This window comes from Notamacropus eugenii, chromosome 1, assembly GCF_028372415.1.
Source record: "Notamacropus eugenii isolate mMacEug1 chromosome 1, mMacEug1.pri_v2, whole genome shotgun sequence".
Lineage (NCBI taxonomy): Eukaryota > Metazoa > Chordata > Mammalia > Diprotodontia > Macropodidae > Notamacropus > Notamacropus eugenii.
This window is the reverse complement of record NC_092872.1, coordinates 269,161,975-269,175,186: the sequence shown is the minus strand read 5'-3', so window position 1 is coordinate 269,175,186 and position 13,212 is coordinate 269,161,975. Positions and strand designations below refer to the sequence as shown.

At 38.3% G+C, this 13,212-nt stretch overlaps 1 protein-coding gene across 2 annotated transcripts in view; it reads right to left on the bottom strand.

Moving 5' to 3' along the window:
• ANK3 (ankyrin 3) overlaps positions 1–13,212 on the bottom strand; it is a 715,857-nt gene that overhangs the window by 530,720 nt on the left and 171,925 nt on the right. Inside the window, exon 1 of one of the 2 annotated variants that reach the window (XM_072628882.1) lies at positions 11,883–12,505. The exons of the other annotated variant lie outside the window; for it this stretch is intronic. Coding sequence (XP_072484983.1) covers positions 11,883–11,945 — 63 coding nt within the window. The 5' untranslated portion in view covers positions 11,946–12,505. Of the gene's footprint in view, positions 1–11,882; positions 12,506–13,212 lie in introns of those variants that run through there. 2 annotated transcript variants of the gene reach the window in all.

Here is a 13,212-nt window from a genome sequence, read left to right as displayed (position 1 = left end):
GCAGGCCAGAACAATGAATTTAGAGTTAGAGGACCTGGACTGAAATTCAGCTTTTTCTCTCTTATTATGGGACCTTGAGTTGATAATTTAATTTCTTTGGGTTTCATTTTATTCATCTGTAAAATACAAAGGTGGCACTAGATGCTCTTTTAGGTCCCTTCCAGCTCTCAATCCTATGATGTAATTTGACTACATTTTAACAAGGCATTTGATAGCCTTTCATGCTATTTTTTGGGAAAACATGGAAAAATAACTCCATTTGCCAGCAGAAGTTATGTGGCATAGTGGACATTGAGTTAGCCTTTAAACCAAGATGAGTTGGGCTCTAGCCCTACCTCTGACACATACTGGCTATGTCACCTTGGGTGAGCCACTTAATTTCTCAGTATTGAAGCAGCTCTTTAAGACTCTAATTTACAATGAAAGTGTCAACCTATCATGGTAGAAAAAGTTCCTAATCATTGGAAATTCTCTATACAAATGGCACCAAAGGTCCAGCCCCTGCCCTATTTGACAGTTTTTCTTCTTTTGGAAAAGATGATTAGACATTAAAACTAATGACTCAATTCAGAAGTAATTGAATCGCTAGATCCAGAGTAGTTTTGGAACCAATTTGGAAGTTAGTCAGCAAGCATTTATTAAGCACCTATTGTATGCTAGGCATTGTGTTAAGCACAACTCAAAAAGAGGCAAAGGAAGTTCCTACCCTTGAGGAGATCACAATCTAATGGGTGTCTCCAATGGAACACTCCAGGAAGCTGTACTTGGACCTGAGCTATTTAGTATATTTAGAAATTAGTTAGATCTAGGAAAATATGACATGTTTTTCAGATCTTCAGATGGCAAGAAGCTGAGAGGGATGGTGAAACCACTGAATGATAGAATCAGAATTCAGCAAGATCTTGACAGGCTAGAATCTTGGGCCAAATCCAAGAAGATGAAAGTTAATAGCGTCAAACGTAAAGCCTTCCACATAAGTTAAAAAATCAACTTTTCGCATAAACTACATCAAACTGACTGCCATTTTCAATAGAGGGGAGGGAAGGAATGAGAAAAATTTGGAATTCAAAATCTTGTAAATATGAATGGTAAACATTTGCTTGACACGTAACTGGGGAAAAAATAAAATGCCATTAAAAATCAGCTTCCCAAGTGTAAGTAATGGAACAAGTGGCTAGAAAACAAGTCATTTAAAACAAATTTTGAGATGAAACAGACTGAAAATTCAATAAGTATCAACAGTATGAGGAGATAGCCAAGAAAGCTAAGCCTGTCTTGGGCTATATTCACAGAGGTGTGTGTTCATCCTTCATTGCCAAAGAAGACCATGCCATCAGAGAAATAATGACATGACTTGCACTTGACTTGTGTGGTATTTAGGAATAAGGAAGTGAGAGTCTTTCTGCGTATTGCTTATATCTGGTCACATTTGACATAGCTATTCAGTTTTTGGTCTCAGATCTTAAGAATGTTGATTTTCTGGAGAATATTCATCTAGACTCTAGATTCTAAAAAAGCACATCCAGAAAAGTGAAGGGTCTTGAATCTGTGTTACTTAAGAATGACTGAAAGAATAGGAATATTTTCCCATTTTTTAAATAGGAAATTTTAGAGAAACTTGGAGAACAGAAGACTCAGGGGAAAGCTGCCTTCAAGTGTCTGAAGGTCAGTCACGTAGAAGAGCAATCTGGCTTATTCTCCTTTGCTCTAGAAAGCAGAATTGGAAGTAATGAGTAGAAGTCATAATCATCAGGACTTAGTAAATGCTACAATATGCTTGCACTTGGTACTGAGGATACAAAAAAAAGGGGAAAAATTCCAACGCCTTGTTTTCAAGGAGCTCACAGACTCATAGTGGAGACAACAATGCAAATAACCACGGATAATCAAGATCCATACATATATACAAAATACATACAGGATAAACTAGAGATAATTAGCATAGGGAAAGGACCAGGAAGGATAAAGGTGAATCATGCATTACATTGAGACTTGACATCAGGAAAACCTTCCTAAAATTTGGGTCATCCAAAAGGAGAACAGAATGCCATGAGCAAACTAATGGCTAATTGTCTGATATGATCTAGAGGGGATTAATTTTCAGGTATGGATGGGACTAGAGACCTTTAGGCAGGAAATGAAGGATTGACTCTTGGTTCTACCACTATATGCCTCCTATAAATGATTTCCTCTCCCTCTCAGTTTAATGATATTTAAGCTTCACCTAAGTATTGTAACTTCTTAAATTGTGTGAGGGTTAATGTATTTATGCCAATGAACTCATCATTAACAATCTCTCTAAAGAAATTAGGGTTTTGGAAAGAAGTAAAGAAATGAGAATTTCAAAAGGAAATAAATACATTAGAATTTTGGAAAGAAAGAAGGAAAAAGGGGAGAGAAAACAAGGAAAATGAATGTGTCTTATTATATCCCTGGTCATGGCAATATCCATTGACTTAGATGACTTCATAGTTACAAGACTATCAATGGAACCTAAGCAGAAAATAACTTCTAGATTGTCAGATGTTAGCTTGTCTAAGGAAACAATTAAATTAACACTGACAGTTGTATATAAGAATCAAAAACATTGAAGAAGGACATAATTACTTCTTTAAAAACTTTAATATAAAGATACCAATAGGTAGCAATTCCTCTCAGTGAGCCATTTTGTGAACCAATCTAGCAAATGATCATCATTCCTCCTGTGAGATTTACTGATTTTGTTTTTCTCTTTATGTAGAGAGCAGTGACTCAGCTCTCCTCAAAGTCTTTCCATTCTGGATGAGTGTGTGTGTGCATGTGAGTGTGCATGTGTGTGTGTGTCCAGATTTACTCCTTCCTATCCTTCCACCATCATAACCAAATGGAATAATAGGTCTCCTAAACTTATTAGGAGAATTTCTTATTCTTCCTATTGGATAATTATCCTCCATTTCTTAAGCCTGCTAATCCTTCTAATATGTTTTTTTAAAGTAAATGTCATCCTTCTGCCCTGTCCAAATGCTCAGACTTGCTTCCAAGACAGCAATTTTTCTTTCAGAACCCTTCTGGAAAGAACATGTGTTCAGCCTGACATGATTCCTTACAAAAAACTCTTTGATCTAGCATCAACAAAAGTAAAAATAATGATTCCCCAGGTTTTCTTTTAGTTCTGTTAGCTCCAAACCAAACCAAATTCAAACCATGTTCTTGCCTATATGCTAAATCCTTTACAGAGGGATACCCTCAGAATCAGAACCATGTCAAAGACAAAGTAGTAGGACAACAAAGTTTTCTTTTTACTTCCATTAATAATTTCTTATAGGAAAATATTCAACATGCAAAAATTGCAGAGAAAACTAGAAAGTAGTTTGGGAAAAAAAGTTAGACAAGAATCTTACACCATATTCCACAATAAGTTTCAAGTGTATATGTTACTTAAATATGAAAGGCCAAATTAAAAAAAAAATGGAGAAAAGTGTTCAGAAGTACCTTTTACTACTAGAGTTATGGTGCAAATTCTTCTGCAAACAAGAGACACAAGTGATCATAGAAGATTTCAAAAACTTTTGCACAAAGAAAATCGACATGGATAGGTCTAGGTAAATTTTCAATTAGAAAAACTCCTTACGTCAAATATCCAACATATATGGCGAAATGACTGCAATAGAAGGTATCCAAAAAGTCTTAGTATAATTTAAAGCTTTTAAAGGTTACAAACTTTTATTAAAAACAGAAACAAACCAAAAACCATTCTCTAATAAATAAATCACAAAAGAATACAACCAAACATAATTTGATATAAGAACATAAAGTAATATTACTGTGCTTTAAGAAATTACAAATATAGAAAATTCAGAGAAACCTAAAAAGATTCATATGAACTGATGCATTAAAGTAAGCACAAGCAGGAAAATAATATACCCAATGACTCTAACAATATATATGGAAAGAACAAGGAAATGAAGGTCAAACTGTATAATTATAATTATCATGGAGAAGATAAGAGGAAATGTACTTTCTTCTCTCCTCTGAGAGGTGGGCATTATAATTGGGTAATGTTGCATGTTCTGTCAGATGTGATTGACATATAAAGTGGTTTTGCTTATTACTTATTTATTTGTTAAAAAGGAAAATTTACAGCAGTATAATCGTAAGTTTTTGTGTTATGAGAACAAAAGATGTCAATAGAAGAAGGAACTTACAGATGAGCAATCTTTTGTTAAATTCTACTTCCCAGAAATTAGAGTTATGCCAAAGCAGAAGTATATTTCATGATAACCTAAAGTCAAGGAATAATTACCCTGAAGCATCCTTAAATTCATCAAACCTGTATCATTTCTGTGAAACACCCACAGAAGGAGAAGAGCAACTAAATGAGTCCTATTAGGAACTTTTTTTAAATTATATAAGAATTTATCCAAAGGTTTTCAAAGAAAAAAGTTAGGAAAAATCACAATATGATGGTAGCATAATCAGTGAAGCAGTCCTGAAGACCTGTTCTGCTAATGTAAAATGCTTCTGAGAAGGAGGGTCTTTAGGGAAGGACTGACCATTCACCTTCCTAGTTTTAGGAAAATGGAGTTATGATAGGAGATTCAAGAACTGGGGGAGAAAAATACAAGTATTGAAGCTCTTGACTTCTGGGAGATAAACTGTGAAAGCCTATCAGAAGGTAGGACTGGTTTTGTGCAGAAATCCAACAGTAGTAGCAGTTGCAATGTTAAGGATCTGTCACTCTGGGGAGATGAGAACCAGACTGATCAAAGACCTCTCATACAACCAGTCAGTCAGTCTATCATTAAGCATTATTAAGGGCTTTTTAGGTGCCAGGAACTGTACTAAGTGCTAAGCTAGATGTCCCAGAAATGTCACGTCCTTCTTCCAGTTAGCTAGGCAGGAAAGCTCATTGGCTCTATCTGTTGCTTTTAATTTAGAGCCTAAATATCTTCTATAACACCCTGTTAGCAAGCAGAAATGCTAAACTCGGAATTTTATTTAAGGTTTGCAACAAAAAGAGCAGAAAAAGGTGTCCCTTATGCAATGCTAGAGAGACAAAAGGTTTGATCAGTGGGAAGTGACCTGAGAGTTTGGAGCTTTCAAGATAAAATGGGAGAGTGGCTCTAGAATGTACTGAAAATTCTGAGATGTCTAGAAATAAATCAAGAGCCAATGATAGTAGGAAACTACAAGTCAGCTACTTTCTTTTTCATGCTTTGTAGGATAGGTTTGAAAGGAAATCTACTCCTGGAGGAGGTATAGGGATGGGATCTGTGATTTTATTGGTACAGGGAACTCCCAGGTGAATACACTCCTTCTACTAATGCAGGTAAGGCACTTTCTCTGCAACTTGGAACCCTTGAAATTTTCCTAGAGCTCTCAGAGGTTAGATAAATTGCTCTGGATTACAGAATTAGTGTGTATCATAGGTGGGATGAGTTCTTCCTGGCTCGAAGGATGGTTCTTGGAGGAGTGAAAAGAAAATCCTGTGCCCACAAAGGAGGTGAGGTTTTCCCCCTTATGCAGCCAGCCTCCTTACAGTTCAGCCTGTCTTGCTCACTACTGCTACCTGCTGCCTACAGTTAGGAAACTAACCCGTCCACACCAATGCCCTGCTTCTATAAGAGGTCATGCAAACAATGTATCATTAATCTTCAAGGTCATTGAATAAATGGTACTTCTGGGGAAGCTTGCATTAATAACTCAGAGGAAAAGTTTTTAGGTGACAATAATAAAGTAATTGCCCTTTCATGAGATAATTTTGAAAAACACAGGATTGTTACAAGCATCACAGAATCCCAGAATGTTGCAAGGAATCTTAGCATCCACAAGGTCTAATCTGTAACCGAAAGAGAAGCACACAAGAGGTTACTCAGCCTTTGCTCAAAGACCTCTAATGAGAGGGAACCTATGACTTGCCAAGATCATCCCACTTCTCAGTAGCTTTCATTGTCAGGAAGAGGAGAAAGAAAGAGGAGAGAAAAAGAGAAAATAATAGATGAAAATAAAAAAACAGAAATGATATATGATAAATAGATTAATGGAAGACAGATCACACATGCACAGGCACTATTCACTGAGGCAGGTAGGTGGTACAGTGGATAGTGTAATAGGCTTGGAATCAGGAAGGCTTATATTTCTGAGTTCAAATCTAGCCCCAGACACTTATTAACTGAGTGAACCTGGGCAAGTCGCTTCACCTTGTTTGCCTCAGTTTCCTCATTTGTAAAATGAGCCAGAGAAGGAAATGGCAAACATTCCTGTATGTTTGCCAAGAAAACCTCAAATGTGGTCATAGACAAACATGATTGAAAACGACTAAACAACAAAGAATTTAGCATGCAATATTGCAGACTAAAGCTGTTGGTGGTGTTCTCTAATTCAATCCTGGACTCTCCTTAAAGTAGGGACTGGGCTTTCTCTAAACTTTTGTATCTCCGCTAGTCTCCTCAAACAATAGCCATTTAAACATTTAGGGATTAATGATTTGGAGGGTGATTAAAGATTATTTAATCTAGCTCCTCACCAAAAAACAAACAAACAAAAACAAACAAAAAAAACATTATTTGTTGGCTCACATCAATTAACATTTATTAAGTGTCAATAATCATAGGTGCTGGGATACCCAAGAAAAATGAAATGCATTCTGCTGTCAAGAAGCATGCAGTGTTTCAGAAGAATTTATATTCCATTGGGTCCAGTATGAAGTTAATGATGTCTAAATATCCAGAAAAAAATCCATGTGACTTCAAGATAAAAGACTCCAGACTATCCCAAATCATGTTTCTCTAGGAAACCAGGAGTACAAAGAACATATGAATTACTTAGATTCCACAACTCCTAGGGAAAATCATAATTAAGCAATAAAACACATAAATAATTGTCTCTGGGGACAAATAGAAAAGAGAGAATACAGAAAATAGTCTAATGTAAAATTATCATTCCCCTTCCAAACACAGATGTTGTTGAGCTTCCCATTGAACAAAGGATTCAATCAATAAAATATCTATTAATTTCTTACTATGTGCCAAGCATTGTGCTAGGCCCTGGAGACACAAAGTAATGAACAAACAAATCCTCTACCCTCAAGGGGCTTACGCTGGAAATGAGCCTAAAATACTCGTTCAAAACAAAGAGTCACAGAAAGCTCCCAGTCTACCTGAAGATTGGTTTTGAGTATATATTTAACCTTTACTAAAGCAAAGATTTTGGTGTCCTATTTTTTTTTTAAAGGAAAATGTGCCTTTATTCATCAGCACTAAAAATAAGCAGACCTAATCCAGTGACTCACAGGAGCAGCCATCAACAGGTCTACGTGCTGTCTGCAATAGACCCTGAAGATTGGCCTAAACACAACCAAGGCGATGAAGGCTGGAAACCATTTGTCTTGGATCAGAAAATGGAAATGTATCCTGCTTGTCTTCAGGATCAAAGAACTTCCCAGTGGCATTAAGAAGAGTGATTGTGGACATCAGTTTCATTATCAGTCACCCAAAGAGGCCTTAGAAGCACTCTGGATTGCTGCTCAAAATTAGCAAAGTTCCAAAGTCACTTTTAGTTTCTGGACTTTACGGTTGGTTGGATTCAGAAGACTGAGTAGCACTGTAGTTTGAGTGGCTAGGTGGCCCAGTGGATAGAATGCTGGGTCTAGCGTTGGAAGATTCATCTTCCTGAATTCAAATCTGTTCTCAGACACTCTCTAGCTGTCTGATTCTGGGTACATCACTTAACCTTGTTTGCCTCAGTTTCCACAATTGTAAAATGAGGTGGAGAAGGAAATGGCAAACCACCACAGTATATCTGTCAAGAAAACCCCAACATGGGGTCCTGGAGCATCAGACACAACTGTACAAAAGCATTGTATTTAGGGAACGATAATGGGTAGGAAGATACCACTCCATGTCTGCTAGGGCAGGGACTCTCTATACCTGGAACACTGTCTACCTAATATGTATCAGGTATTTTTCAAAGGCTTGTTAAAAACAATAACAGTAACAGCATTTACAAAGTGCTGTTAAGGTTTACAAAGTGCTTTATAGTTGTGGCCTCATTTGGTAGGTTTACCGTTGTTTTCTCCTTTGTTAATTTGAAATAAGAAAATTCTCTAGTGGACGCAGTCATCTCATTGTTTTACAAACAGTTACTCCAGATGAGGTTTGTAAAATACGGCCCTCACTGCCAACCACACAGTGGAGCACTGTGTCCATTCATACACCATTCACCTTCATTGCCTTTGACCAACAGCTTGACACAAGGCAGGCTTTGGAGACAGAAGTTCAAATCCCCAGGCCTGGCACTTGCTACTTAAATGACCTTGGCCAAGAGGTGACTTAACCTCCTTCTATCCCAGACGCTTCTTTGGTCATAATAATTTCCATTCATTTAGTGTTTTAAGGTTTGCAAAGCACTCTATAAATATTCTGTCATTCACAACAACCTAGGAGGTAGTGTTTTAAAGATGAGGAAACTGAGTCTGACAGAGAAGTTAAGCGACTTGTCCATAGTCACACAGCTAGTAAGTGTCTGAGGCAGGATTCAGATTCAGGTCTCCATGACCTCCAAATTTAGTACTCTATCTACTGACTGTGCCATCCAAATGCCTAAATGTAAACTGAGTAAAATTATAAATGTAACAAGATAAAAAAGTGGGATTATATGGCCTCTAAGGTTTTTTACAGTTTTAAATCTATGCTCCTTCTATCCTTATCTGGGCCCTAGCTTCTTCATCTCTAAAATAAAGATGTAGAACTGGATGGTTTCTAAGGTTCCCTTTAGCTCTAAATCTATGCTACAATGATCCCTATGAGATCTCTGTGAGGTAGTTTGAGATATTATCCCCACTTTCCAGATGAGGAACCAGAGGTTCAAAGTTAATTGGAAGTAGAATTCTGGTGTCTTAGTTATTAGTCTGTTACCTCCTGAAGGAAAAAGGAAATACTGGATGGGTGAAGAGAGAAACTCTGATATTGTTAGAAGTAGAAGATGAAAACTAATGGGACTTGGGTTATTTTGTTTTATGTTTTTCTCTAACAAGCACCAACAAGAGACTTGCCAATAATGTACAAATCAGACAAAATGCCTGTTGAATGCAGATTTTACATATATATAGATATATATATATATCTATATATACACACACACACACACACATATATACATACAGGTGCATGCATGTGGGCATGTGCATGTGTACATAAAATGATCCCATGAAAAAATACTCTTCTCACTGAGAAAAGTATACATCTTCTGAGTATTTCTCTATAATGACATTCTGCACCTTCACTGCAGGTTCAACTATATCTTGAATTTGAATTTCTACATGAAAATTTTACCCTTATCTTTTCTCTATGATAATTCCAAATATACAGTTTAGGAAATATTGTCTGAAATGCTTAGGGAATTTGTTGCGACACATGTCTTCTGACAGAGGTTTGAAAGCTCTCGTGTGACCACACCCACTGGTATCTGTTGATTTGTTTTTGCAGATCTGAAAACACCCTTTGTGATTTTCTGGTCCTGTAAACTCATCTGCAACATATGGGCCTTCCATGGTTTTGGTTCAGGTAGATGTCAAAGAAAATAGATTTTTCTAATGATTGAAAATTCCCCCTCATCTTTTTTATCTTGGGGAGAAAAACACCTATTTCTCTCTTTGGGAGGCTAGATAGATGTTTAATGAGTACCTGCTATAAAATGGAAAAGTCTTGCTAAACGTTGGTTGACATAATGGTAAAAGATCACTGATTCAGCACCATTCTGCAAGTCTGATGTTCTCAGTCTTTTTTTATGGTATAGGATCCTTTGGCATTCTGGGGAACCCTTTCTCAGAGTAGAACTAATGTAATTGAAGGACATACTCAATTCCAGCAAGAGGTTAGTGAAAAGAAAGACTTTTTTGCCCATCCAATTTCATGACTTCTTGAAATCTGAACATGGACCCCAAGTTAACAACCCCTCTAGAAACAAAGATCTCTGTGAAATAACAAAAATCTTAATGAGAAGCAAAAGAAGAAATCTATTAAAAGAGCAAAGAGGCTTCAAAAAATCTACAAATATGAAATGACAAAGACTCAATTATTTATAAATGACCCAGACATGACTTACTATCATCTGGAACACACTCATATGAATCTGTATAGACAAGCCTGGACTCTCTCTGCCATGTCTTCTTCAAGGATCATGGGATAAGTCCTAAGATAACTAAGGCAGTGAGGGGTTCATCAACATGAGCACAGATGACCATTTTCCTAGAGCCTAACACACCTCTATATAAGACACCAAACAAATCATTTGGGCTTGCAGCTGCGCCCTCCTCCCTTGGGTGGGGTAGGGGTGGGGGTGGGTTTGGAGGGGTGCCTGGGAATCAGAATATCATAGTATCACTTCTGCAACATCACGATTCCTGCTGATACAATGTAGACAAAGTCAGGGATGATTCAAAACCAGCCTGGCAGGCTTCACTAGCTGACAGATGCTGGACCACTGCCCCAGAACTGGCATATATAGGATATATGTCAAGGAGACATTCTCAAGAGAGAATTCAAGGATGCAATATTCAAATGAATCCTCTATGAGTAAGAGATGAGCTCTTAAACACATACATACACACACACACACACACACACACACACACATACACGGATAGTGGGAGGAAATGAGATGCCTGGTGGATTCAAGTGCCAGCTGGAATCTTGGTCTTTCCCAACCAAAGTCAAACTGAAAAAGCCAATCCCTTTGTAGGATCTTTTGCACCCTAGTATATGACACAATGACTGAAAGTAGCATTTTAAATGGAAGGAACATACAAGAGGACAATCAAGGGTCCCAATATATGGAAGCTTAACAGAACTGGAGTCAAAGAATAGGATTTGGAAATGATGGCAGGTGAAGGCAGAGATGTCAAAAGGAAAATCCCTTATAGGAAGAGTGAATTCAAATCCCACTCCAGAAAGGAAATTTCCTTTTTCTCAAATAGGTAAATTTACCTCTCATTTTGGGCACACCCTAAAGCATCATGCCCCACAAAATGAACCATGACAAAAGGTATGCTTAAGAAGGCTTTTTTTTCTTTTTCAGATGCATGTTTTAAAAGCCAAGGGAATGCCCCTTTACATACATACATACACACACACACACAAACACAAACACACACACCCTTCTAGCTCTCCTCCCTTTCTGTCTGGTCAAAATAATTAGATAGGATCTACAGGTCTAAAAAGAACTTGACAGTAATCACTCATTTTATTTGCAGTCATTCTCCTGTTTACATGTGTCACAGTTAGACTGTGGTTCACTGGCAACAAAAAGAGAAATAGGGGAGGTGAAACCTGAAAATTCCAGAATGGAATTCTCAGTCCTATACTCATTAATGGTTAAAATGGAATTCATTTCATGCTGTGCTTTAAAAGGATGACCGCAGGTTTCCTTAAGTGTGCCAAAAATCCCATTTAGGCAAAAATATATACTATAATATTCCTTACTGATCACACCCTGTTGATTAACAGGCATTCTGGAAAATTGGGTGGGGGTGGGGGTAGGATAAAATCCTCCCACAATCCCCCTCCCATAATTAAGACACGTTTATTTAATCATCTCATATAGCAATCTGAAACACATCACGTTTATAAAATTTACGATTATGCTTAACTCTTTAAATATTTTAGTAATGTACATTAGTTATAATTTTTTTCTCCAACATGGAACACACCCATTACTCGTCAGGCAAGACAAAAGCATTCTGATTCTAGCGCTGTCTCCATTTCCTAAGCCCAAAATCAAATCTAGGAAAATTCCAGTATCAAAACATAAAGATTATGAGAGAGAGAGAGAGAGAGAGAGAGAGAGAGAGAGAGAGAGAGAGAGAGAGAACAATGCATAGAACATGTTGCTTATTCATGTCTTACCTTTTTGCCTTTCCTTTTCCTATGGGCAGGTTTCACATTTTTCTCCTTTGGTTCCTCACTCATGGTTGTAATTAGGTAAGCTTATGAAACAGGAGAGACTAAGGCTTGTATTCCAACATCCAAAACCACCGTAAATATTCAAAGCATTGAAACCAAAGTCCATTTACTGCCAGTTCCCAGACAAGTCTCAGAATAAGCTGCTGTTTGGACCCAGCCCTGCTCTCCAGACTTCCAACTGCTTGTGTAGCCTGTTTTAGCTTTCCTAGACAAGAAACTGGGTGTTTCTTACATCAAAGCATCTATTATTCTTCTGTTTAAAAAAAAAAATCAATATTTTGGCCTTTCAGTTTTTGTAACTGATCGTTACCCCTGAGATGAGAGCTTGACAAGACTCGGTGGCTCGCTCTTGCACAGTGTTCCAGCCTCTAAATGGTGCGGAGGAGCCTCGGCTGCAGCCTGCTGACAAGCCTCCCAAGTGCTCGCTCCGGGTGATTTGCTGTTTCTCGCAGGAGGGGGAAGCAGACTGTAAATCGCCCTGACGGCCGCTCGCGTACAATACTACCACATGTGCTGAATGCATCAGAGCATACCAGAGAACCAAGCCAGCCAAGAGAGGAGAGAGTGATCAAAGCTCAGGTTACAGGTCCTTAAAAATACAGGGCGATTGGTACAATAAAAGGCACCCACCCCCACCCGCCACCCGCCACTACCACTAACTAAATTACGCAGGACTGGGATGGTCTGTTAACCATTATTTTGCTTGGTGTGACCAGGAAGGAGCTGGTTCTGCTGTCACTTCTGCTAACGTGCTCAAATCAACACTGGGCATAGGAAGGCATTGGGCATGCTTCTGTGTGTGTGTGTGTGTGTGTGTGTGTGTGTGTGTGTGTGTGTGTGTGTGTGTGTGTGTGCCTCTATGGTGGCTTTCATTTCATAGGACACGATTCTCAGCATCTGCAAAAAAAAGAGAGAATCTTCAGGAGGCAGCAGCAGCCAAGCCCTCCCTTTGGCATAAACATGACGTGGCCCTTGACTGTGATTCCAGCGGTCAGAGGCTCAGCTCACATTACCACCCCTAGCTGACCTGCTGCTGCCCAGGCAGGGACCAGGCCCAGGGCTCTTCTCATAGCATACTCTGCTTGGGCTGGGAACTAGAAACCTGAAGTTCCTGTGCGTTGGGATGGGGACTCCATCACGATGCTACTCCTGACTATTCCCAAACTGTTAAATCACCACTCAGTTGCTCCGTGTAGTCAAAGTAACAGTCCTAGTTATTTATCACTCAAGAGACCTTAGAAAAGTCTCTTGGGCCTTGGTATCCTCAACTGTC